The sequence below is a fragment of the Odocoileus virginianus genome, chromosome 12 (assembly GCF_023699985.2).
Source record: "Odocoileus virginianus isolate 20LAN1187 ecotype Illinois chromosome 12, Ovbor_1.2, whole genome shotgun sequence".
Classification (NCBI taxonomy): domain Eukaryota; kingdom Metazoa; phylum Chordata; class Mammalia; order Artiodactyla; family Cervidae; genus Odocoileus; species Odocoileus virginianus.
This window is the reverse complement of record NC_069685.1, coordinates 48,373,985-48,400,968: the sequence shown is the minus strand read 5'-3', so window position 1 is coordinate 48,400,968 and position 26,984 is coordinate 48,373,985. Positions and strand designations below refer to the sequence as shown.

The 26,984-nt window shown below is 44.5% G+C and overlaps 1 protein-coding gene across 1 annotated transcript in view; it reads left to right on the top strand.

Moving 5' to 3' along the window:
• DNAH10 (dynein axonemal heavy chain 10) overlaps window positions 1–26,984 on the top strand; it is a 153,602-nt gene that overhangs the window by 67,328 nt on the left and 59,290 nt on the right. Inside the window, exons 34-47 of the mRNA XM_070475137.1 lie at window positions 765–917; window positions 3,434–3,622; window positions 5,368–5,514; window positions 6,460–6,651; window positions 8,461–8,579; window positions 10,796–10,954; window positions 11,410–11,545; window positions 12,262–12,384; window positions 14,357–14,491; window positions 14,791–15,007; window positions 19,455–19,574; window positions 20,838–20,983; window positions 24,865–25,017; window positions 26,451–26,711. Coding sequence (XP_070331238.1) covers window positions 765–917; window positions 3,434–3,622; window positions 5,368–5,514; window positions 6,460–6,651; window positions 8,461–8,579; window positions 10,796–10,954; window positions 11,410–11,545; window positions 12,262–12,384; window positions 14,357–14,491; window positions 14,791–15,007; window positions 19,455–19,574; window positions 20,838–20,983; window positions 24,865–25,017; window positions 26,451–26,711 — 2,250 coding nt within the window. The remainder of the gene's footprint in view (window positions 1–764; window positions 918–3,433; window positions 3,623–5,367; window positions 5,515–6,459; window positions 6,652–8,460; window positions 8,580–10,795; window positions 10,955–11,409; window positions 11,546–12,261; window positions 12,385–14,356; window positions 14,492–14,790; window positions 15,008–19,454; window positions 19,575–20,837; window positions 20,984–24,864; window positions 25,018–26,450; window positions 26,712–26,984) is intronic.

The window sequence follows — 26,984 nt, the reverse complement described above, 5'->3', positions numbered from 1 at the left end:
TAAGTGAGTAAACAGCAGACAGACGGCAGAGAGTGGTGGTGACTGTGGCCGACTGCAAAGCAAAGCTCCATCTGAAGGAGGTGCTGCTGTTCAGGTTAGGTCAATTGTTGCCAAGAAGAGAGGACCCAGTATTGCTGGGTTTTTCAACATCTCAAGAGAAGCCAGAAATCTGAGTTTTTTTACATTAAAATCCTTAATTTTTGAAATCTTTGAACTTCTTTAAAAAAACAGAAGTATTAGAATCACAGATGTAGAAAACAAAGTTGTGGTTACCAGGGATTATGGAGAGGGAAGGATACATTGGAGATCAGAGTTGAAGCATAGATCACATACCACTGTATATAAAATAGATCAGTGATAAGGGCCTGGTGTATAGCACAGAGAGCTCTATTTAGCCCTCTGTAATGGCCTATAGGAGAAATAATCTAAAAGACAGTGGAGATGTGTGTGTGTGTGTGTGTAACTGACTCACTTTGCTGTACAACAAAAGCTAACACAACATTATCAATCAACCCTACTCAGATAAAAATTTTTTAAAATTAAAAAAATCCTTAATTTGTGAAATTCTGCAATTGGGAGCTGGCCCACAAGAGGCTTTGGAAATCTTGCCAGGAAGATGCTTTAGTAGCGTGGTTGGCCGAACTCGTCTCTGCCAATCTGATAATCATCGTTTGCTTTTAATTTAGAAAATTGTATCCATACGTGGATTACTTGCGATTTTAAAGATGAAAAGTGCCCTTGTCCTGACATTCCTTTCATCCTAGGCCGTCGGGAAGATCTTCTCGGGCCTTGCTCAGTGTGGGGCTTGGGGCTGCTTCGACGAGTTTAATCGCATCGATGCCTCCGTGCTGTCAGTCATCTCATCCCAGATTCAGACAATAAGAAATGCTCTGATCCATCAGTTAACTACGTTCCAGGTGAGGATAAGTGTGAAGCTGGCCCAGATCCTCCCCAGGATGGGAACGTGTGATGGTGGACAGTCATCTTTGTAGACCAGGCGCCCCCTAGATGTAGATTTGCCTGACTTCTGCTTTCATGTGGAGATAATTGGGTTTCCCCAGTTGATCAGCATCTTTGATAATTAAGTACTGTAATAATCTAAGAACTTCAAACACGGGGGCTCCCTGATGGTCCCGTCATTAAAACTCAGAGCTCCCAATGCACGGGTCACTGGTCCAGTCTCTGGTTGGGGAACTAGGATCTTGCATGCTTCATGGGGTGGCCAAAAAATAAATGAAAAAAAATTACAGACATATGACAGATAGAGACAGGTAGGGCCATATTCTCAAATAAATGAAGTGTAAGGTCCCCTTTCAAGGTCAAAAGATGTTCTTAATGACTTCCCAAATTTGAGAAAAAGTGACTTAAGAGAAATCAACATTCCACTGAATCAGAATGTCTTCAGTATAAATTATTGCAATGAACAAGAAATTTTGCCTTCAGACCCAGTAAAATTAGGGCATTATAATGACCAAGCTTTTTTTAATGTCATCTTGGATCAATAAGAACCATTTCTGTGGACATTTATTTTTTGGCCACACTGAAGCATGTGAGATCTTAGTTCCCCGACCAGGGATTGAACCCACACCGTCTGCATTGGAAGCATAGAGTCTTAACCACTGGACCCCCAGAGAAGTTCCATGACCAAGATTTTTAGGGTTGTTATTAAAGTGAAAAGGCAATTTTAATTTTTTTTTTTTGAGATTATACTAATCTCTCCCTGTCCAACAATACATTTGTTGGCTCAAGTTTGGGACATCTGCTTTAAGTTACATCAGATGAAAATGGATCAGAGTTTGGAGAAATGTGATCCTATGTAATTTAGGTGGCCCAGGGTGCATTCTCCTAACAACAGGGACTAGAATGGCTGAACCGTTTCCCTACCCTGAGGCCCTCTGTGGTCCCAACTGGCTGTACCGTCCCTCTGGCCTCTATCCTTGCTCCTGGGCGCCCCTGCAGCCTTGTCACTTTATGACATATCTACAGACATATCAGACCCTGGGACACCAAATGCATCCCTATCTGCCTGAAATTGTCCTTTTTTTCTCCTTCACCTGAAAACTCCTATACATCCTTCAAGGCCCCACAGAGCCTCATTGGGAGATCCAGGAATCAAATTAAACTTGGGCTGTGAGGACTTGTTGCAGGCCCCTCTGCGACCACCCCAACTGCTTTTTCCCTGGACCTCAGTGTTGCTGGTGGTCAGAGGATTATGTAAAGTGGGTTGTAATATTTGAGGATTCTAGTGAAGGCTCTAGATGAATTTCTATTCATTAGTTCTGAAACATTTTAGGACTGAGCTCACTACTGCCATGGGAGACACATTGAACCTGCAATGCATTTGGGTTTCTAGAAGCTGTGTTTTTAAGAGCAGGCCTGTCATCATCTCCAGGGATTGCTCTGGGACTCATGTGAGACACTGAGATATGGATGATGGTGGTCTCAGTGCAGACTTGGGAGATAAGACTGCGGCCTCCATCCTTCAGGGAGCATCCTGTCAGAGGCAGCCTGGGCCTCATAAAAATAAGAATTCTGTTTTCTGTCTGTCTGATGGGCCATTAAAAGAGACAAAACAGTAAACTCTTAGTAGAGAGGAAAGTTGAGACAGTTGAAATTCACTGAGGCTAAAGAGACTCAAAATATAGAGATTTCTGTACTTTGTCAGTCCTTGGAGCCCCTGGAGGACAAAGGCTGGTTTCTTGAAAAAATATATATATGTACACATTTATTTATTTATTTGGCCATGCCAGGTCTTAGTTGTGGCACGCAGGATCTTTAGTTGTGGCATATGAACTCTTAGTTGTAGCTTGCTGGATCTAGTTCCCTGACCAGGGATCGAACCCTGGGCTCCCTCCATTGGGAGCTCAAAGTCTTAGCCACTGGACCACCAGGGAAGTTCCAAGTCTGGTTTCTCAAAGGTTGCTGAGGTGGGATTCTGGTGGGAAAGGTCTGGGTGACACCCAGGCAGCCAGATGGGGATAAAGGTGGGAATGGGAAGAGAAGTGAAAACATGAATGAAAATCCACATTGTGCTAAGTGATGGGCTGGGTGCTCTAGACTATGTTGTCTTATTTAATCACTACAACCTTGTAGAGAAAGAGATGGAGACTCAGAGGGAGTAAGTGACCAATTGGCGGTCATACAGCGCCTCAAATCAACCCCAGGCTGCACACTTTCCCAACATCAACTACTTCTTAAGTCAACAGACCTGGATTCAGATCAGAGTTTGGGGGTCGACTGAGACTTGCCCCCCAGAACATTGAGGTCATAAGCATGAGGACTCTGCATTTATCACTGGGAAGGGGCAAGATACAGATGGTGATGTCTGCTTTGTATCCACGAAAACGAGTAGCCACATGGCTCCCCAGGCCTCCTTTCCCCTGGCAGGCTGGCCGGCAGCATAACCCTTCCTTCCTTTGCTCTTGTCCGCTAGTTTGAAGGGCAGGAGATCTCCCTGGACTCCAGAATGGGCATCTTCATCACCATGAACCCTGGCTACGCGGGCCGCACAGAGCTGCCCGAGTCGGTGAAGGCGCTCTTCCGGCCGGTGGTGGTGATCGTGCCGGACCTGCAGCAGATCTGCGAGATCATGCTGTTCTCCGAGGGCTTCCTCTGGGCCAAGGTGAGGCCCTCCCCCCCCCCCCCAGTGCCCTGTGGCCCTGAACCCCCTGAGTCTGCGCTCAGACTGGGGCCTGGGCCATTTTCGTTCTGTGTGACTCTTCAAATGATTTTGCTTGATCTCTCTCCCTCCCTTTTTATTTATTGATTAAGCAATGAATGATGGATACTTTGGGAACAATTAATTTTTTATATTCATTTTGTTTATTAGGCTGCACTGGGTTTTAGTTGTGGCATATGGGATTCCAGTTCCCTGGTCAGGGATTGAACGCGGGCCCCCTGCGTTGGGAGTGTGGAGTCAGCCACTGGACCACTGAGGAAGTCCTCTCTCTCCCTATTTAAAATGACAGCTTTCATTTTGGGAACCATTTGACTCACAAGAGGTGGGAGCAGGAGTCCAGAGAGTTTCAGGGACCCCTCATCCAGCTTCTTGCATGATACCCTCACATCTGGGAAACTTATGTGGACACAGTGCTATTAACTCACATGTAGGCTTTATTTGGATTTCACCAGGTTTCACCTTCTCTTTGTCTCTCTAGTGTGTGTGTCTAGTTCTGTGACATTTAATCCTATGCACAGAACAACTGGAGTCACAATCTGGACACAGAACTGTCCCATTATCACAGAGAAACTCCCTATGTCTCCCCTTAATGGTGGCACCCTGCCCCCAATTCTAACTCACGACTGCCCGTTATTCTCTATCACTACAATTGCATCACTTCTAGAATGTTCTATGCATAAAATTATACAGCGTGTAACCCTTTGAGGTGGGCTTTTTCACTAAGCCTCATGCCCTATGTGGCTTTAAAAATATATTGCTCTATTTAAAATGGATAACCAACAAGGACCCACTGTATAGCACAGGGAACTCTGCTCAATGTGAAGTGGCAGCCTGGATGGGAGGGGAGTTTGGGGGGGAATGGAGACATGTGTATGTATATCTGAGTTCCTTTGCCTTCTACCTGAAACTATCACAATGTTGTTAGTTGGCTATACTCCAATATAAAAATTAAAAGTTCAAAAAATAAAGGCTTATGAGCAAAAAAAACCCCAAACTTTTCTTAACGAAAACAAAAATATACAGGGTTAATGCCTTTATCATGTCTTAAAATGTATATAAAAAGATTGTACACATACATTTCCACAGAAGGTTTTGGAAAAGGTGCAAAATAGCAAATATTTTTTAAAATAAAGGATTGTTAGGTTGCTTCTCTGCAATTTTTTGGTGAAGGCTCTTATTGACAATCCTTTTGTCTAGGTTTTGAACCAGAGAGGAGCGATCTCTGGTTCTCGGTTTTCATGTGCAAACTCTCCATACCATCCCTAGGGACAAGCAGGTTTTGAATCCTTGATGTAGACCAGGTGAATGACTCATCCTCAAAAATGGTTACAAGAAAACTTTAGTAACACATTTAGTTCAAAGGAAGCCAGTCTCTGAGTGTAATCGCCATGATCTGAAACATTGAATGAATTCTATTCTTCAAGGTGGTTAAGATTTTCCTTGGCACTCAAGGACTGTCATCCAACTTTGCTAAGGCTGGTATACTTTTCAACTACTTCCTAGTTTGTCACTGTGAAAAATGAAGGTCCCATCCTGGTATTTGTTACAGGCAAGAGCATCTTGCTTGTATCTGTTTGTAGAGCAGCTTCATCTGAACATCTTTATGTCAGTTTTCTTTCTGTCATGATGTTCCAGTGTTTTCAGGGCATTTCCTTCATGTATTTTTTCAATATCTCTTATCACAAAAGACTCTGGCCAAAAAGATGACTGTCCTGTATAAGCTGGCCCGGGAGCAGCTCTCCAAGCAACATCATTATGATTTTGGACTCAGAGCCCTGAAATCGGTATTGGTGATGGCTGGTGAGCTGAAGAGAGGTTCTCCTGAGCTTCGGGAGGTAGGGGCCACGTGCACTAAGTTCTCTGGGTTTTTATTTGGTTCACGAGTATTGAACGAATGCTGGGATGGAAGTGCCAGGAGCACAGGTCAATCAAGAAAAAGCTTTCCTTTTTTAAAATATGGTTTTATTTGTTTAAGTCTTTCTTTTCTTTTTTTTAAACTTTAGTTTTGGCTGTGCTGGGCTTCATTGCTGTATGGGCTTTTTCTCTAGTTACAGCAAGTGGGGGCTGCTCTCTAGTTACGGTGTTGGGATTCTCATTGCAGTGGCTTCTTTTCTTGTGGAGCACGCGCCCTAGGGCATGCAGGCTTCAGTAGCTGTGGCTCCCAGGCTCTAGAGCACAGGCCCAATAGTTGTGGCAGATAGATCTAACTGCTCCATGTCAGGTGGGATCCTGGACCAGGAATTGAACCCGTGTCTCCTGCATTGGCAGGTGGATTCTTTACCACTGAGCTACCAGGGAAGCCCCAGAAAAAGCTTCATGCTTAGCTGTCACTTCATTTACCTGTCTGGCTTTCATTTGGTCTCTCCTTCATTATATTGTTCTCTTCTAATTTGACTTATTATTGTCAAGTTCAGTATCTTCAAGCACCAATGTTTGTCACACGCCAATGATAATAATCGATCTACAATTGCAGGGTGGTGAGATGGAGGGGTGGGGATGAACAAAATTCTCAAGAAAGCATGAACATGAGTTTTTTTTCCTCTTTGCAATAAAAGCCAGAGGAACAGTCATGTTTCTTTCACATGGGGCTTCCTCCAAAACAGAGCTCAATGGATGCTCCTCTGTGGGCAACAGACTCATATGTTTCTCCAGAAACTCTACCTGCAGTGCTGTTTTATATTTCGTATAAGATTTCATTGTCTATTTCATAAGACTATTTCTAGACTAGTCTTGGGGTCTTCTGGAAACATCTCTGAAGACATGTGTTTCATTCCATGCAGGATGTGGTGTTGATGAGGGCCCTTCGAGACATGAACCTGCCCAAATTCGTGTTTGAAGATGTGCCTCTCTTCCTTGGTTTGATCTCTGATCTGTTCCCTGGACTAGATTGCCCTCGGGTTCGCTACCCTGATTTCAATGATGCCGTGGAACAGGTGCTTCAGGAAAATGGCTACGTCATCTTACCTGTCCAGGTAAAGTGGTGCTGAAGATGAGAGTTCACAGACTTTCCCTGGGTCCTTTCCATTTTTTTTTTCATTTAAAAAAATCGTGAAATGCACATAAAATTTCCTGTCTTAACCATTCCCCACCCCTACCCCCATTTTTTATTGTGATAAAGTACATACAACATAAGATTTACCATCTTATCTTACATCTTATCCATTTTTAGTGATGTTAGGTATATTCGTGTTGTTGTAAAACAGATCTCCAGAACTTTTGCATTTTGCAAAAGAGAAACTCTGTTCCCATTAAATAATAACTCCTTATTTCCCTCCCTCAGCCCCTGGTAACCTCCACTCTATTTGACTCCTCTGGGAATCTTATATGAGTGGAATCATACAGTATTTGTCCTCTTGTGTTTGGCTGATTTCACTCAGCATCATGTTCTCAAGGTTCATCCATGTTGTAGCATGTGTCAGAATTCCCTTCCTTTTTAAGGCCTAGTAATATTCCATTGTATGTATATATCACCTTCCAACTGGTATAATGTGATCAGATAAGTATTTTTAGGGGGGGTTCAATCATCTAAGGTTTTCTTCCTTCCCTACCTTTTTTCCCCCAGAGTCATACTTACAAAAAAATTAAATTAGATATTACAAATAGAATTTTGATCACCTGAAACCTGTGAAGTTGTATATGTTGTCTGTAGGCCATAAATTATTGCCCAAGTGTTCTGCTGAAGGTGTCAACTCCGCAAGCTGCAGGCTCGGAGTGATTGCATCTGGATGGGCCACCTTGGGGCATCAGGCTGCCCGGAAGCCTCGGGCCGGGGCAGTGGGTGCCAACCATAGACGAGAGAGCCCTCTACAATTCTCCTGGCCTTGATGGTTTCCTCTACAGGGAGCTGTTCAAAGAGATGTGTATTTTGGTTGGGAATGTAAAATGGTGTAGCCACTTCAGAGAAGTCTGATGGTTCCTCAAAAAGTGAACCTTTCTGTGAAAAAGTTACCTTGCGTGCATGCATGCTAAGTCTCTTCCGTCATGGCTGACTCTTTGCAGCCCTGTGGACTGTAGGCCTCCAGGCTGCTCTGTCTGTGGGATTCTCCAGGCAAGATACTGGAGTGGGTTGTCATACCCTCCTCCGGGGGATCTTCCCAGCCCAGGGATCGAACCCAGGTCTTTTACATCTCCTACACTGGCAGGAAAGTTCTTTACCACGAGTGCCACCTGGGAAGCCCAGAGTTACCATATGATACAGCAATTTTATTCTTAGGTATAAACCCAAGAGAAATGAGAGCATATTTTTCTACGTGAAAACTTGTCCACAAATGTTCATAACAGTGTTATTTGTAATAGCCAAGTGGAAATAACACAACAGATGAAGAGATAAACATGTCATCCATCCATATAATGGAATATTATTTGGCCATAAAAAAGAATAAAGCACTGACACAGGCTGCACTGATGATAGTGTATAGCACGATACTAAGGGAAAGAAGCCAGACACCCGAGACTACATACTGCACGATTCCATTTCTATCATTCCATTTATATGTTGAGAATGGGCAAATCCATAGAAACAGAAAGTGGGTGCTTGGAGCTGGGGGCAATGGGCTTGGTAGACATGACTAATGAGCCCAGGGGTTTTATTGGGAGGGTGATGAAAATGTTCTAAAATTGAATGTCATAATAGTTTCACAAACTTTCAAACATATTAAAGCCATTACATTGTTGAAACCACTTTAAATAGGTGAATTGTACAGTATGCAAATTCTAGCTCAATAAACCTGTTTTTAACCAGGAGGTATGTTTTAACCCAGCTGCCAATGTTTGTCCCCCAGGTGGATAAGGTGGTTCAGATGTTCGAGACCATGTTGACTCGCCACACGACAATGGTGGTGGGGCCCACGGGAGGGGGCAAGTCCGTGGTCATTAACGCTCTGTGTCAGGCCCAGACCAAGTGAGTAATGGTGTCTGTGGGGAGGGCGTGGTTGCCAGGGTGATTTCATGGTGAGGTCGGTGGTGTATTACTTAGTCTCTCTTTGTTCTCTGTTTTCCTGGGAGATTACATTGGTCCCAAATAGCCCCCTTTAAGCCCAGAGCATCTTTTTTGGAGGGAGGGGCATGCCTCAGGGCTTGTGGGATCTTAGTTCCCTGACTAGAGATGGAATCCATGCCCCCTGCAGTGGAAACGTGGAGTCCTAACCACTGGACTACCAGTGATGTCTGAAAACCAGAGCATCTTAACTTGTTCCATTGCTGATTTAGTTGATATATTTTAGAAGGCAAAACAGTGAACCTTTTGTCCATCAGGTTGTAAATAGGTTTATTTATGAAATGAGTATTTCACCAGCTATCTTATAAGGATGTTTTGAAAATTAACTTAGGTTGTATTTTCTTGACGTTCAGATTCCTTTAAAATCAGTCAGGACCCACACCATTCTGCGACACTGTTATAGTATCAGAGTGGCCAAAAAGAAAGTCACCTCCCTAAATGCCTTGTCATCGCCAGCCTTGCAAGAGCTGTATCTCTTGAAGGAAAAAGTGACCTCACACTCCTAATATAGAATGTCACAAAGACCTGTGGTGAATCAATCAATACCCTTATACTGGAAATGAGTTTTCTGATTCTCACTTTTCTCCTAAGCAATCACTTCCCAGGTGGCGCTAGTGGTACAGAACCCATCTGTCAATGTAGGAGACATAAGAGACTTGGGTTTGTTCCCTGGGCCAGGAAGATCCCCTCGAGAAGGACGAAGCAGCTCACTCTAGTATTCTTGCCTGGAGAATCCCATGGACAGAGGAGCCTGGTGGGCTGTATAGTCCATAGGGTCGAAAAGAGTCAGACACGACCGAAGCGACTTAGCATTCATGCAATCACTACATTGCAGAAAGATTTCAATACATGCTGATATTCCAGCAAAAATCTAAATCAAGCATTATAATTGTGACTTTACCATTCTAGATAGTCTATAAAATCTTTTATAGTTTATAGAAGTTTATAAAATGTCATTTCTTCATGTTCCTTCTTATATTTTTCATGAGAAAACCATTGGACCGTGGCTTACTGATTGTAGGGATTTTATTCCATAGCCATCCTGTATTTATTCTTTAATTAATTCATTGTTAGATCACTTATGAAACTATTATATATAGATGTGAGTATCAGTATGCCACTATTATTTTTGTTTACTTACTTTGTTAATTATGAACTATGGTTCGTGTGAACTTTAGTTTTCTGTGGATGAATTAATCCCCCAGCACCATGGGAGTTTACAGGCATTGTAGTGGGAAATATCCCTATATACCCCTACATGTAAATATAAGCGATTTATAAAAAAAGCAACTCAGGGTCTTCCCTGGTGTTTCAAAGGCTAAGACTCCAAGCTACCAATGCAGGGGACCCAGGTTTGATCCCTGGCCAGGGAACTAGATCCTCCATGCCTCAACTAAAAGAACCCATGTGCTGCAACTAAGACCTGGCACAGCCAAATAAATAAATAAATATCTAAAATATAACAACGCTGAGTGGATGTCATTCTATTAACACAAGGGATTGAACATCATGAATTCAAAGGTTTTATGTTACCCTGATCACTATTACCTCTTATACACTAGTTGTGAAATATTTACATAAATATGCCATATGCATGAATATGTAAATACACAGAGATGAAATATACATGAAGGTTAGCATCTGTTGCCCCCCAAAATCAAAGCCGTGTTATCAGTTCATACGTTGCTTATATGGGGGCCACATGTCTGGTGAAAGGTGGTTCCCTTCCCTTTGTTAGTCGCTCAGTTGTGTCTGACTCTTTTCGACCCCATGGACTGTAGTCCACCAGGCTCCCCTGTCCTTGGAATTTTCCAGGCAAGAATACTGGAGTGGGTTGCCATTCCCTTCCCCAGGGGATCTTCCCCATCCAGGGACTGAACTCAGATCTCCTGCATTCACAGGCAGATTCTTTACCATCTGAGCCTCCAGGGAAGCCCTCCCTTGACCTTAGTAAAAACCATTAACAGAGAATGGGAAGCCTAGTGCAGGGCATGGTTTGGATGGTTTGCATGTTAAATTTTGGATCAGATCCCAAATCTAACCCCCTACATGAGTGGCCTGTGTTGTTCTAATGCGCTGAGTCTGCCTGAGTCCTGGCTGAGGCTTTTCCTTCTATGTAGGCTTGGGCTGGTGACAAAGCTGTATATCCTGAACCCCAAGGCTATGAGTGTCATAGAGCTGTATGGCATCCTGGATCCCACCACCCGAGACTGGACGGATGGGGTGCTGTCCAACATCTTCCGGGAGATCAACAAGCCCACGGATAAGAAGGAGCGAAAGTGAGTATCTGTGTAAGGAGGGGAGAGCCTGGGTGGATTTGTAATGAATTAGCCAGAACTTACAAGTGAACAAGTGATGTGTAGTATTGTAGTTTCATGATTGGAGGCAGGTAGACTCAGGAGGCTCTGCTCGTGAAGCTCTAGGTACCACTTCAGCACTGTTTCTGTCTTATCTAATTTCTTCTCCTTGACTGTGTTGGTCCCCAGCTTACCATGGAGGAAGCCGAGGTTCAGGGAAGGGGAGGGAAGTGCTTGCCTCAAGGCCAGGGATTTGAGCTTGGGAAATCATGGTTATTTTATTAGGTCAAATCTCTGGACCAAGTAGGGTGCTCTGTCTCACATTCTGGTTAGAAAACTCTGGGAAAAGATGTTCAACATGAATGGGGAGGTTACACCAAGTTGCCTAACGGGAAGTCTTCCAGGTGCCATGGCTCACTTTTTTCCGGTTGCCACAGGTATATTTTATTCGATGGTGATGTGGATGCTCTGTGGGTGGAGAACATGAATTCTGTGATGGACGACAACAAGCTGTTGACGCTGGCCAATGGCGAGCGTATTCGGCTTCAAGCACACTGTGCCCTGCTCTTCGAGGCAAGTGGTGATGAAAAATAATTTCAAATAGAAGTCTTTCTTTTAATTACAATTTAAAGTACTTATTTTTAAAAATTTATTTTATTGAAGTATAGTTGATTTGCAGTGTTGTATTGATTTCTGCTGTATAGCAGAGTGATTCAATTGTACATTTATATGCATTCTTTTTCATATTATCTTGCATTATGGTTTGAATATCGTTCCCCACACTATATGGTAAGACCTTGTTTATGCATTCTGTATATAATAGTTTGCATCTGCTAGTCCCCAACTCTCAGTCCTTCCTTCTCCCTACCCCCTCCTCCTTGGCACCCACCAGTCTATTCTCTCTGTAAGTCTGTTTCTGTTTTGTAAATAAATTCACCAGTGTCACATTTTAGATTCCACAGATAACTGATATCATATGGTATTTGTCTTTCTCTTTCTGACCTATTTCATTTAGTATGATAATCTTTAGGGCCATCCATGTTGCCGCAAATGGCATTATTTCATTCTTTTTTTTGGCTGAGTCATATTCTATTGTGTGTACGTACCACATCTTCTTTATCCATTCACCTGTTGATGGAAATTTGCATTGTTTCCATGTCTTGGCCATTGTAAATACTGTTGCAATGAACATTGGGGTGCATGTATCTTTTTGAATTGTAGTTTTGTCCAGATATATTCCCAGGGACTGGGACTGCTATAGATAACACTGATTTTGTTCATTTCTCCAGGTTGGGGATTTACAGTATGCCTCCCCTGCGACTGTGTCTCGATGTGGAATGGTTTATGTGGATCCTAAAAACTTGAAATATAAACCATACTGGAAAAAATGGGTTAATCAAATACAAAACAAGGTGAAAATTATTTCCAAAATGAACTAACAATCATTAGTATTGGTGGCTAATTGGATAAACATACTCAGAGGGATGTTTGTCACTGAAGGCCATGATCTTGACCTTGACCTTGACCTGCCCATGATCTTGAGCACTAAATGTTATCAGTAAGCTGGGTGACAGCATGGAAGACACCCTTATGAGATTTCCAGAAAATTCATGGCAGGTGGGATAGATAGTGATTTTGATAGTCTAGACCAGGGGGTGACAAATTTTTTCTGTGAAAGAGAGTAAATATTTTAGGCTTTGGGGGCCATATGGTTTCTTTTGCAACTGCTCAACCCCACCATTATGGTGTGAAAGCAGCCATAGTACGTGAATGGGCATTGCTATGTACCAATAAAACTTTATTTACAAAACAGGTGGCAGGCCAGATTTGGCTTATGGATTGTGGTTGGCAACCCCTCATCCAGCCAAGTCCAGTGGTTGAGAGACTTGTCTCTAGGAGGTGTCGGGCTCCTCCTGTCTTGCTCAGTTGGCTGAACACAGTGTGTGAAGGACCTAGTTTGTCACAGAATTGAGACTCAATGGTTTCAGTTGATCTCAAACACTGTGATAGGTCATAAACCTGCTCAGAAATGGGTACTGTCTTTTTTTTTTTGCTCCATTGGGTCTTCATTGCTGCTCATGGGCTTTCTCTAGTTGCAGTGAGGGAGGGCTACTCTCTAGTTGCAGTGCAAGGGCTGCTCATTGTGGTGGCTTCTCTTGTGTGGAGCATGGGCTCTAGGGCACATGGTTTTCATAGTTGCAGCTCGTGGGCTCTAGAGCACAGACTCAGGAGTTGTAGTGCACCGGCTTAGTTGCCCTGAGGCACGTGGGATCTTAGATCCCCAACCAGGGATTGAACCTGCATCCCCTGCACTGGCAGGCAGATTCTTAACCACTGGACCACCAGGGAAGTGCCATGTATTGCCTTAATGGTAGACTTCATTGAAAGATTCAGAGGTAAACATGACAGTCATGTGAAGGCTGTGGCTTGATCACACCCAGGACATCATGACCATACAGGATGCAGCTCTAGAAGGGCCACTAGGCTGATGGAAATTTGGAAACTACGATGCAATTACCCCAGAGAAGAGAGGAGCAAGGGGAACATGTTAGGACCATTTGAGGCACACTGTCATATGGGAGGGGCTTCCTAGGTGGCGCTAGTGGTAAAGAACCCACCTCCCAAGGCCGGAGACACTAAAGATCCCTGGGTCAGGAAGATCCCCTGGAGGAGGGCATGGTGACCCACTCCAGTATTCTTGCCTAGAGAATCCCTTGGACAAAGGAGTTAGTGGGCTACAGTCCATTAGGTTGCAAAGAGTCAGACATGACTGAAGAGACTTAGCATTGATGCATGTCGTATGGGAGATGATGCCCATACAGGCCCTTGTGATCATCAATGCCTCTATAGGGAGAGAGACCTTCCATTGCTTTATACTCTTTGTTCAATGGCTGTGGCCATGTCACTTAAATTCTTAGATAATCAGCTCTTTGTCAGGTGGGACCTTTTATAGCACCTCCCTCCCAGGTGGTGGGATAGATTCTGTGGCAGTGAAATTAAAGGTTTTGTGATAAAACAGAAGCGTATTATAAGGGACAAATTTTTCTACAAATATATAGGTGAGTTATCAGAGTTTACTCATCTGCTCAATTTCTCATTCATCAGAAAATGTTTCTCATCCCCTCTTTTTACAAGCACAGCTTCCCATGAGCTTCTGTTTGAATAAAGGAACCCTTGGAAGTTCCCCAGCAGTCCAGTGGTTATGACCCAGCACTTTCCCTTCTGAGAGCCCAGGTTGGCTCCTTGGTCAGTGAACTAAGATCCTGCAAGCAGCATGGCACAGTCAAAATAACAGCAATAATAATAAAAGAATCTGTGATAGAAGAAGCAGACTGAAAATTAAAGGAACCCTTGAGAATGCTTTGAAATTCTGCTCTTTTGTAGATGGAGCAATGTTACTTAGAGAGTCTGTTTGAGAAATACGTACCGTACCTCATTGATGTGATAGTGGAAGGAATAGTGGATGGAAGACAAGGAGAGAAGCTGAAGACGATAGTTCCACAGACAGACCTAAATATGGTAAGAAACTATCTTTGTTAGCAAAAAGAAATTCTTCCCTAAAGAGCTTTCAAAAGGAAAGCAAAGACATCAGATGGGTAAGATCTAACCTTGCCGGTTACTGACAAGGGAGACTCAATACTTCCTTTCGTGACCATGAACAAGACAAGGTGCTGGGCTCCATCTGCCCAAACCAGTATGGTGGGCCATATAATTCCCGTCGTTCTGAGATCTGGGGTCCCAGGATTTGTGACCAGAACTGACTCTCAGGGGGTTGTGTGGAATATATGGGCTGATCCAGGTATTTTCCTCTGAACCAGGTAACCCAGTTAGCCAAGATGCTGGATTCGTTACTAGAGGGAGAAATCGAGGAGCCCGATCTTCTGGAGTGCTGCTTCCTAGAGGCTCTGTACTGTTCTCTGGGCGCTTGCCTCCTCGAGGATGGAAGGGTTAAATTTGATGAATGTATTAAGCGCATTGCTTCTTTGCCTACTGCTGATACAGAAGGGATATGGGCCGGTCCTGGGGAACTGCCAGGTAGGAACCAAACGTAACCTGTTTTTTTGCTCAGAATGCCTTTGGTTAGGTTTTTAGAGGACATGACCTTGCTTTTCCATATGTATGCCTGTATGGGTTTCCTAGATTGTTTGCTTCTGTAGAAAATTGTGCAGAGCACCTAGTGGCACCCTCAGAAGTTCAAATACATAAGCTTCAATAGCAGAAGTCTGGATCTTAGTTGCAGCATGTGGGATCTTGAATTGAAATCTTGAAACTCTTAGTTGTGGCATGTGAGATCTAGTTTCCTGACCAGGGATTGAACCTGGGCCCCTTGTATTGGGAGTGCAGAGCCTTAGCCACTGGACCAGCAGGGAAGTCCTAAAGCCTAGCTCCTTTGGGTGGCCTTTCTTGATGAATCTAACCTTTCCCCACCTAGCTTAGGTGCTTGCTTCATTCACTCTGGTTAAGCTCTGTAAAATTTTCACATTGTATTAATTTCTTCTCCTTTTAGCTTCTCTGTTTTTTTTTTCCTCTAAAACTCCACGGCTAATTCATCTGCTATATTCCTGAGACTTTGCACAGCAGATAATCACATGTGGATCCACAGATCGCTTGTAGGAAATCATTATATTAAGGTTTAAGTGTTTGCATGAAAAAATGTGCATCCTCAAAGAACCATATATGGTGAAAATGTTGCATTCTCCAAGAACTATAGATAACACTAGGATCCTTATTCATCTGTCTCTTAATGACACTTGAATATGACTTGGCAGGGAGACCCAAGTTTTATTCTGTAATCATTACCTGGGCTGTTGTTCTTAAAGCTCAAAGTAAAATGATCATAGGTCTTTCTACTAGAGAGTCATTGAGCAAATAAAAGATGTTTTAAAAGTCTGTGGTCCTTGCTGGGCGTACACACCGAGGAAACCAAAATTGAAAGATACACATGTACCCCAGTGTTCATTGCAGCATTGTTTACAATAGCCAGGACATGGAAATGACCTAGATGTCCATCAGCAGACAAATGGATAAGAAAGTTGTGGTACATATACACAGTGGAATATTACCCAGCTATTAAAAAGAATCCAGTTGAATCAGTTCTAATGAGGTGGATGAAACTGGAGCCTATTATATAGACTGAAGTAAGTCAGAAAGAAAAACACCAATACAGTATATTAATGCATACATATGGAATTTAGAAAGATAGTAACAATGACCCTATACACGAGACAGTGAAAGAGACCCAGATATAAAGAACAGCCTTTTGGGCCTCTGTGGGAGAAGTTGAGGGTGGGATGATTTGAGAAAAATAGCACTGAAACATGTATATTACCATATGTGAAATAGATGACCAGTCCAAGTCAATGCATGAAACAGGGCACTCAAAGCCAGTATGCTGGGACAACCCAGAGGGATGGGATGGGGGACACATGTACCCCTGTGGATGATTCATGTCAATATATGGCAAAAACCACCACAATACTGTAAAGTAATTAGCCTCCAATTAAAATAAATAAATTAATTTAAAAAAAAGTCTGTGGTCTTGGGACTTCCCTGGTGGCTAAGATACTGTGCTTCCAGTGCAGGGGACCTGGGTTCAATCCCTGGTCAGGGAACTAGATCCCACGTACCGCAACTCAGAGTTCACATGCAGCAATTGAAGATTCTGCATGCTGCTACTAAGACCTGGAGAAAACAAGTAAATACATTAAAATATATATCTGCTTTCTCCCAAGAAGGCAGGTTGTGGTTTTAAAAAAAAGAAGTCTGAGGTCTTTTGGGGGCTGGTTTTCTTGCACTTTTTCAGAACCCTGAGTCTCTTTTCCGGGGGGAACTTCTCAGTTTTGCCCACCGTGCTGGCTACATGCTCCTGCCACCTGCAACCCTCATCCCTCACTCAGAGAAGATGCTGGTCCCGGTCTGGTCTTTCTCCCTTAGTTTGCCCTCAGCTTGAGGACTTGAATGGCCCTGTAGACAACCCACTTCCAAATGCCTTCTGCATTCAACTCCAGCATCTGGGTCCCTTGACCTCATCCTAGCCCATAACACTCAATACTGTTCTGTCTACATCATAGTTACACCTTCCACTCCCCACCCACCATCAGCTTCTGTGACTCCTGCCACATGTGTTCTCACTTGGCCTCATGGGGACTATCCCCTGCCCGTCCCTGTCTTCCTACCACCTTCTGAACCTTCTAAATCCTTTTCTGCTGCCCTGTTGCTTCAGTCTCCCTTGCCTAAATTTCCTGGCCCTCTTGCCTAATTTTGCCCTTCTGTCGAATCTGTTTGAGATAACCCAAGCCCGCCTTCTCTGCCTCCCCAGGGTTTGAATGGTACTGAGAAAATCACTATGAAGACTGAAAGTGAAAGTGTTAGTTGCTCGATCGTGTCTGACACTTTGTGATCCTGTATACTGTAGCCGGGCTCCTCTGTCCATGGGGTTCTCCAGGCAAGAATACTGGAGTGGGTTGCCATTCCCTTCTCCAAGGGTTCTTCCCAACCCAGGGATCAAACTCCTGGCACCTCCATAAATTCAATCTTGAACTTGAACTCCCTCTCCTATCCCCACAGGGGTAATTCATTTCCCTTTTCTCCAAATCTCCACTGGGCCCTCACCCCTATCTCTGCAGATGACCTTCCTCCTTCCTTGAAAAGGAAAAACCCACACTGTCAGATAGGAATTTTTCCAGCCCCCATCTTCTCCTGCCTCCTTTCTCAGGGGTGAGGAGACCCTCCTCTTGGCCAAGCTGAACCTGTCCTGAGCTTTGAGATCTGCTGCCTCCCACCTCCTCGGGCTCCTGGCTTCACCAGTTTTCTCCTGTCTTTTATATTTTCCATCTGTCCATCTCTACCAACCCCGTCCCACTGGCTCTTTGACATGTTCCAATAAAGCCTTCCTAATCCTAGCCCCTTCTAGAGATGTCTCTCTGCCTCTTCCTTTTTTTTTTTTTTTTTAAATTATTTGGCTGCACTGGGTCTTAATTGTAGCATGCAGGATCTTTAGTTACAGTGTGTAGGATCTAGTTCCCCAACCAGGGATCGAACCCAGACCGCCTGCATTGGGAGCTCAGATTCTTAGCCACTGAACCAACAGGGAAGTCCCTGCCACTTCTCTTTTAAAGCCATGTGTCCTGAAAGATTGTCCTCGAGCTACTTTCTCTTTCATCCCACCACTTCTCAACCATCTGCCTCCCACCTCCCTTCTGCACATCTCCACCCAGACTGCTCCCAGCCAGCACCTACACTGCCTTCTTGTTGCCGGATCTGATAGCCTCTTCTGATTTTTGCCTCCCTGACCTTGCCCCAGTATCAGGCGTAGTGCTACTTTCTGCCGTCTTAAAAATTATTCTTCCATCCTGCGCCGTTCTGGCCATGCCTGCCACGTTTCCTTTGTTGAGTCCCCTTAGCGCCCCCCCGCCCCCAATATCAGGACTCTGTCCTAGACCTTCTTTTCACTCTTTGTGTCCTCACTGAGCCCTTCTCACCTTGCTCACAGCTCTGACCTCCAGGCCCTTTCCTTTCTGAGCCTTCTTCTGGGTTCCCTAGTTTGGTTATATTTAAATCTATCTTTTCCTTCTTTCTTTCTTCTTTTTTCCATCCATCCATATTTATCTCTCTCTATTTACCTATTCCATTGACAGAGGAGTCTGGCAAGTCCATGGGGTCACAAAGAGTTGGAATGACTAACAGTTTGGGCTTCTCTGGTTACTTAGACTGTAAAGAATCCATCTGCAATGCTGGAGAGGTGGGTTCAATCCCTGGGTCAGGAAGGTCCCCTGGAGAAGGGTATGGTTACTGATTCCAGTTATTTTTGCCTGGATAATTCCACGGACAGAGGAGCCTGGTGGGCTACAGTCCGTGGGGTCACAAAGAATCAGACACGACTGAGTGACTAACACTTTCACTTTTCACCTATCCATCCATCCTTACATCCATTTGTGTCTGTGTATCTATGTTGGAGAAAACTCTTGAGAATCCCTTGGACTGCAAAGAGATCCAACCAGTCCATCCTAAAGGAGATCAGTCCTGGGTGTTCATTGGAAGGACTGATGCTGAAGCTGAGACTCCAATACTTTGGCCACCTCATGCGAAGAGTTGACTCATTGGAAAAAACCCTGATGCTGGGAGGGATTGGGGGCAGGAGGAGAAGGGGACGACAGAGGATGAGATGGCTGGATGGACATGAGTTTGAGTAAACTCCGGGAGTTGGTGATGGACAGGGAGGCCTGGCGTGCTGCGATTCATGGGGTCGCAAAGAGTTGGACACGACTGAGCAACTGAACTGAACTGAAATGATCTATGTCTTTATATTTATTCATTCATCCATCTTTATCAATCTCCATCCATCCATCTGTAGCTATCAGTTTATCCAATTAAGTTGCTATCCAGGGAACAAATAGCATTAGTTCATTTCAAGCATGAGCCAGAGCTGATTCTGTATTTCCATGTCCACGATCAAAACAAAACTGACCACTTTTTATTATAGGTCACCTTCCAACCTTGTATGACTTTCACTTTGATTCCACACAGAAGAAATGGATACCGTGGAATCAATTAGTTCCAGAGTATGTTCATTCCCGCGAGAGGAAATTTGTTGACATCCTGGGTACGTGAGAACCGAAGCCTCGGTTTAAGCATATATGGTTCTCATTCTGTGTGGAAGGGTAGAAGATCCCGAGGTCCCAGTGGAACTCTCAGTCCCACCCAGAGTGCTGGTGGGGAGAAGCTGAACGTGAGCCATGGGTTTTGCCAAGAGGGTGGTATTTGGATTCCTTTTCTGTGCCTCTGGACAACTGAAGGTGTCTATGCCCCTCAGCTCTTTCTCCTGGCAGGTGGACCCTCCCTGCCAGGGAGGGTGGCAGGGCTTGAGGTGGGTAGGATGCTCTCCTGCTTCTGCTCACTTTGCACAGGCTCCCTCCTGCCCCGCAGAGCTGGCTGGGCGTGGGGAGGGACGCAGGAAGAAGGGGAAGACAAATGACTAAGGCAGCGTTTTGTAAGAGATGCTGCCTTGAGAAGTAGTGTACTATGGATATTGTGTATTGAGCTGTATTTAACATGTACACCTCTGGCCATTTGGATACTGTGGAGGCTCAAGATATTCCACAAAACGGATATCTGATTTTGGTTGGTATAGAGTTCTTATAGAATGAAGCTTACATGTTTTCTCAGGAACCAATCAGGATTTAAAACTGCTAGTGTAGGAGCAAGCCAGACTTGGAGGCTTGATACTCTCTTGAGAGGAAGCTGAAAAAAGTGAAAGTCTGTCGCTAAGTCGTGTCGGACTCTTTGCGACCCCATGGACTGTAGCCCCCCAGGCTCCTCTGTCCATGGGACTTCCCAGGCACGAATACTGGAGTGGGCTGTCATTGCCTCCCCCAGGGGATCTACCTGACCCAGGGATTGAAGCCGCATCTCCTGCTTGGCAGGCGGACTCGTTACAACTGAGCCACCTGGGAAGGCCTCAGGGGAAGTTGTTGGTCAGGAAACACGTCTTGATAAGTGACTTATGCAGCAGAGAGCCTGGGAGTTTTCAGCATCCTGAGTATAAGTCAGAATTGGATATTGAAACAGTTTGGGTTTTCTACGCTTGTATGCGATGATGACACAGCTGTAGAAATGTATCAAACTCATCAAATTATACACTTAATATTGGAATGAATTTTATGGTCTGTGAATTATGCCTCCACAAGGCTATTAGAAATAATCATTAGGGGTAGTGAGCTTCTCCATTTATATGTTTTCAAGGTCACCTCTTGGGTTTTTGCTGATGCTTCTTGTGGGATTCATGGGATCCTGGGGAACTCCAGGCTGCCCAGTGTGCACCTTATTGGTGTTTCTGTGATGTTCTAATTCTTCATATGTTTTTTAGTTCATACAGTGGATACAACCCGTACTACCTGGACACTGGAACAAATGGTTAAGATTAGGCAACCTGTTCTATTGGTTGGTGAATCTGGTACATCCAAGACAGCCACTACCCACAACTTCCTGAAAAACCTGAATGAAGAGACGAATGTAAGTCATTATTTGTATCTGTTATCTGTGGGCAAAGAACAAATTACCCCAACACAAAGCAGTTCATACAACAAATACTATCTCACAGTTTCTGCAGATCTGGAATCTGGGGGTGGCTTAGCTGGTTGTTCTAGCCCAGGCTCTTTCATGAGATGGCAAGGTTGACCAGGGCTGAGGTCATCTGAAGGCTTGACCATGACTGGGGGAATCCTCTTTTGAGATGTTTGGTATCAATTCCCCACCATGCGAGCCTCTCCAAGCACTGCTGGTGTACTCCTTTATTTTTTCTTGAAGATCATTTATTTATTTATATATTTATTTTGAAGATCATTTATTCATTTATCTCTCTCATGGCTGCACTGGTTCTTTGTTGCTGCATGCGAGCTTTCTCTACTGGTGGCAAGCAGGGGCTACTTGCTAGTTCAGGTGCATGGGCGCCCTCATTGCAGTGGCTCCTCTTGTTGGGGAACACAGGTTTTAGGATGTGCGGGCTCAGCAGTTGTGGTGCATGGACTTAGTTGCCCCACAGCATGTGGAATCTTAGTTCCCCAACCAGGGATTGAGCCTGTGTCCTTTGCATTGGCAGGCAGATTCTTAAACCACTGCTGTTGTCCTCTTGACCTGGCAGCTGACTTCCCTCAGAGTGAATGTCTGAGGTAGAAGAGCAGATGCTACAAGGCTTTGTATGATCCAGGAAACCACACACCATCACTTTTGCCACATTTTGTGGATCACAGAGGCACTACTGTGGCCCACTCTGATGCAGCATAGGAGGGGGCTGCACAGGGTATGGGTACCTGGAGGTGAGGGTGATTGGGGGTCGTCTTGAAGGCTGGCAGTTACATTCCTCATTACCATTTTGTGGTTTTTCATTTCCTTCCTCCAGCCATGTGCCAGACTTGGGAGGGTTTGGGCACTCCAGTGCAAACAACAGTGAACAAAGCTATTAAGGTCCACCCTCATTAAGAGGGGAGCCAGACATGAAAATGAATCATGCATGGAACATGATCATGCAGAACATGCCAGGTGCAATGAGATGTTGAGAAGGAGGGCGGCGTTTCTCCTTTCTGTACACTCTGAATGGTCCTACATGGCTCACCTGCTCATCGTTGCAACTCTACTGGTTTTAAACAATTTTTACTTAACTTTTTAAAATTTGCAGCATGTGGGACCTTTAGTTGTGGCATGTGGGATCTAGTTCCCTGACCAGGGATCCAACCCAGACCCCCTGCATTGGGAGCTTAGAGTCTTAGCTAGTGGACCATCAGGGAGTGCTAGTGCTGAGTCGTGTCTGACTCTTTGCAATACTACAGACTGTAGCCCGCAGTGCTCCTCTATCCATGAGATTCTCCAGGCAAGAATACTGGAGTGGGTTGCCATTTCCTCCTCTAGAAGATCTTCCTGACCCAGGAATCAAACCCACATCTCTCACTATTGGCAGGCTGTTCTTTACCACTAGTGCTACCTGGGAGGCCCCATTCCCTACTTAATGTTTTATAACCAAGTGAAAACTCTTACCTCCTCCAAGAAGCTGCCCATGATTTTTGGGATGTCCAGCTGTTACATACTTGTCCCCAGTCCATGCACTTACTCAGTTCCTTGTTAACGTTGTCCGTCTTTGCGGTTCTTGATTCTGGCCTTCTGGAACCTCCAAGCGGAGAAAAGCTTCCCACTGCTTTCCTCTCTGACTCTTCCTTGGGCCTGTGCTTCGCGTGGCAGAGGGGCTCCGGGAAGTCTCATGGCCCTCCCGAGTGGGGAGTGGTCGGCCTGGCTTTGTGATGGGCACGTAAGGCACAAGGGAAGGATTGGGCCTTGCTGCCCCAAATGGATGGTCAAGCTCACTCATGTCCTGGCATGTGCAATGTGGTTGTTTAGCTTAAGAATGTCATTGTGGAGGGCACTCGAGAAATGTTTATAGCCAGAGGGACCTACAAGTTTATCAAGCTGGGCAAAGAAAACTTGATTTCAGTAGCCCCACCCCCGCCTGCCTCTGTGCTCCTCTCCACCGAGACACTGCAGCTGGTGCTCATAGGCCCAACAAGACAAATCCAGGAACTTTCTGTGCAGTTCAGTGGTTAGGACTCCACGCTTTCACCACAGAGGTTCAATTCCTGGCCAGGGAACTAAAATCTGGCAAGCCTCAAGGCGAGACAAAATAAGAAAGACACATCCAAACATGTTCACAACAAAGACGTGCGCGTTTGTTTTCCGATGTTCAGGTCAGGTGCACCTGCACTCGCAGGCACCTTGTAGAAGGGTGTTATCTAAGGCAGTGGTTCTTTTTTATTTAGTTATATTTTTGCTTGCCCTGGGTCTTTGTTGCTGCGTGCGCGCTTTCTCTAGTTGTGGCAAGCAGGGGCTACTCTCTAGTTGTGATACACAGGCTTCTCATTGTGGTGGCTCCTCTTGTTGCAGAGCATGGGCTCTAGGCACATGGGCTTAATTGCCCTGAGGCATGTGGGACCTTCGTTCCCTGACCAGGGATCGAACTCATGTCCCCTGCATTGGTAAATGGATTCTTAACCACTGGACCCTCAGGGAAGTCCCACAGGGATTCTTAGAGTGTGGCCCCCGGACCTGCAGCATAAGCATCGCCTGAAAACTTGCTTAAACTGGGACCTACTGGATCGGGAACTCTAAGGATGGGACCCCATTGGGCTGAGGGGCAAGATCCCTCCAGGTGGTTCTGATGCATAGTTAAGTATGGGAGCCACTGATCCGTGATCTGTCATTAATTGCTCCAAGAAGGGGTGAGGGAGAAACCCCAAGTTTACATGTGCATGAAAATGTCCACCCCACAGAGGGATCAGGGGCCCTCCCTCACCTTTCTCTCTGCAGTTACTTCCAAGGACTAATCAGTGGTTGTTTGTGTTCTCTTTAAAAAAATTTTTTTTATTGAAGTATAGCTGATTTACAATGTGGTGTTAGTTACTGCTATACGCAAAATGACTCAGTTTTATATACAATATAGTTTATATACACATATATATACATGTATAGTTTGTTTATATAGGCTTCTCTGGTGGCTCAGACGGTTAAGAATCTGCCAGCAATACAGGAAACTCGGGTTTGATCCCTGGGTCAGAAAGATCCCCTGGAGAAGGGAATGGCAACCCAATCCAGTATTCTTGCCTGGAGAATTCCATGGGCAGAGGAGCCTGGTGGGCTACAGTCCACGGGGTAGCAAAGAGTCAGACACGACTGAACAATTAACAGACAAACACATATATACATGTGCACTTTCTTTTTCAATACTTTTTTCCACTGTGGTTTAATCACAGGGTATTGAATATAGTTCCCTGTGCTGTATAGTAGGACTTTGTTGTTTATGCATTCAGTGTATGCCAGTTTGCATCTGCTAATCCCACATTTGTGCTCTCTTTGACTTATTTATCAAGATGTAGCAGGCATGATAGTAATTTATATTTGAATATTGTTTTGTCATTTTGAAAATACTTTGATATATTTCATCTCACATGATAAAAATCACTCTGTGAAGTAGTCCAAGTAAATGTCATTAAAATAATCTTTCAGATGAGAAAAAGGAGGCCCTGAAAGCTTAAGCAGTGGTTCTGAGGTCACCTGAGGTCACCTGGTTAGAACTGTGTAGACCCAGTAACCCTCCCACCAATCCACATTCCCCCCCAGTCCACACTGTTCACCTGGCAACTAGTTATTGCCTCCTACAACCTGCCATGAAGAAAGATGAATTCTTGCTTTAGCGTTAAAATATGTAATGAACTTCAGACTCATGTTGGGTTGCAAAAAAATTAGTTCAGATACCAGTGAATCTGTAAAATAGATGGTAGTTTACAATCAAATATTTCATGTAGGTACTGTGAGAAGAGACCGTGTTTTGGAATTATCTCTTTCTGTTTCAGATTGTGTTAATGGTCAGTTTCTCCTCCCGCACCACGTCCATGGATATCCAAAGAAATTTAGAAGCCAATGTGGAAAAACGAACCAAAGACACCTATGGCCCACCCATGGGAAAACGCCTCCTGGTGTTCATGGATGATATGAACATGCCGAAGGTTGGTGAGCCCGAGGGTGTGGGGTGGGGGGGCAGTGGCGGGACCATGTAGTGGGTCTGGCAGATGGGAAAGCATCTGTCTTTATTCTTCACAATATCTGTAGGGCCAGGTTATGGAGAGTCAGCTTAGGGGACCATACAACTGGAGGGACTCTTTCCTTAGATGCGTTCCTTTGTTTCTCCAAGTATTAAAGCAGGTAGCAGGCAGCCTCTGAACTGTATTCAGTGTACATAGTTCAGTGTATGTTTGAGTAAGTGGTTCCAGATGAGCTATACTTTAGATAATAATACTGTTCTCAGTCTTGTATACCTGGGTATGCTTCCCAGGTGGTGCAGTGGTAAAGAATCTGCCTGCCAGTGCAGTAGATGCAGGAGACGTGGGTTCAATCCCTGGGTCAGGAAGATCCCCTGGAGTAGGAAGTGGCAACCCACTCCAGTATTCTTGCTTGGGGAATCCCATGGAAAGAGGAGCCTTGCAGGCTACAGTCCATGGGGTCATAAAAGAGTCAGACGTGACTGAGTGACATACATGGGAAGTGTAAGGGCAGGCACTTCCTAAGAATTCCTCTAGATTTACCAAGGAAAGGGAATGTTCACAGGCACCATGAGTTTGTTTCTGGGGCCAGAGCCTAAGAGGTGCAAAGTTTTCTTAGTACTGGGGTTGAAATTTATTATCATGTCTGCAGAACTATTCCCCCCACGAAAAATGTATCTTCTAGATGGACTGTTTATAGCCAGGATCCATGTGTCCATGCATACATGCATGCAGGCATCCATCTATCCTATCCACGCATGTATCCATGCATCCATCCATCTCTCCATCCATCCATGCAGCTATCCATCTATCCATCCATCCATCCATTCATGCATTTATTCTCCCATGTTTATATCCATACATACACCCATCCATCTATGCATCTATCGATCTATGCATCCAGCCAGCTATCCATACACTTGTTTATCCATCCATCCATCCATCCATCCATCCATCCATCCATCCATCCAATTGACATATTTATTGAGCATCTCCTATGGGGACTGGTGCTGTGAAGTGATGAACAAAATATATGTAGTTCCTGTCTTCAGGCAGTTTACAATCTAGAGAGGGACACAGATTAAGAAAAAACAAAACAAAACTACAAATGAATATACAGAACTGCAAACTTTAAGAAGCCCAGTGAAACTCAAACCAGAGCATTCTGAGAGGGTGAAAGGTGAGATGGGATTTAGCTGAAATGAAAGTGTAAGTTGATCAGCCATGTCCGACTCTTTGTGACCCCATGGACTATACAGTCCATAGAATTCTCTAGGCTAGAATACTGGAGTGGGTAGCCTTTCCCTTCTCTAGAGGATTTAGTTGAGATGGTCAGCAAAGGTATTGCTGAGTTCTGCTTTACAATATCACTGTTCTTCCTTTCCTTTAAAACAATTGAGGTGGATGAGTATGGCACACAGCAGCCAATTGCCCTGCTGAAACTGCTGTTGGAAAAAGGCTACTTGTACGACCGGGGGAAGGAGCTGAACTGTAAAAGCATCCGAGACCTCGGCTTTATTGCTGCGATGGGGAAAGCCGGAGGAGGCCGCAATGAAGTTGATCCAAGATTTACTTCACTCTTCAGTGTCTTCAACATTCCCTTTCCTTCCGAGGAGTCTTTGCACTTAATTTATTCCTCCATCCTCAAAGGCCACACCTCGGTAACTTTTTTTTTTTTTCACATATACACGAATCTATTTTTTTTCCTTTTATTTATTTTTTATTTATTTTTTCCATTTATTTTTATTAGTTGGAGGCTAATTACTTAACAATATTGTAGTGGTTTTTGTCATACATTGACATGAATCAGCCATGGATTTACATGTATTCCCCATCCCGATCCCCCCTCCCACCTCCCTCTCCACCCGATCCCTCTGGGTCTTCCCAATGCACCAGGCCCGAGCACTTGTCTCATGCATCCAACCTGGGTTGGT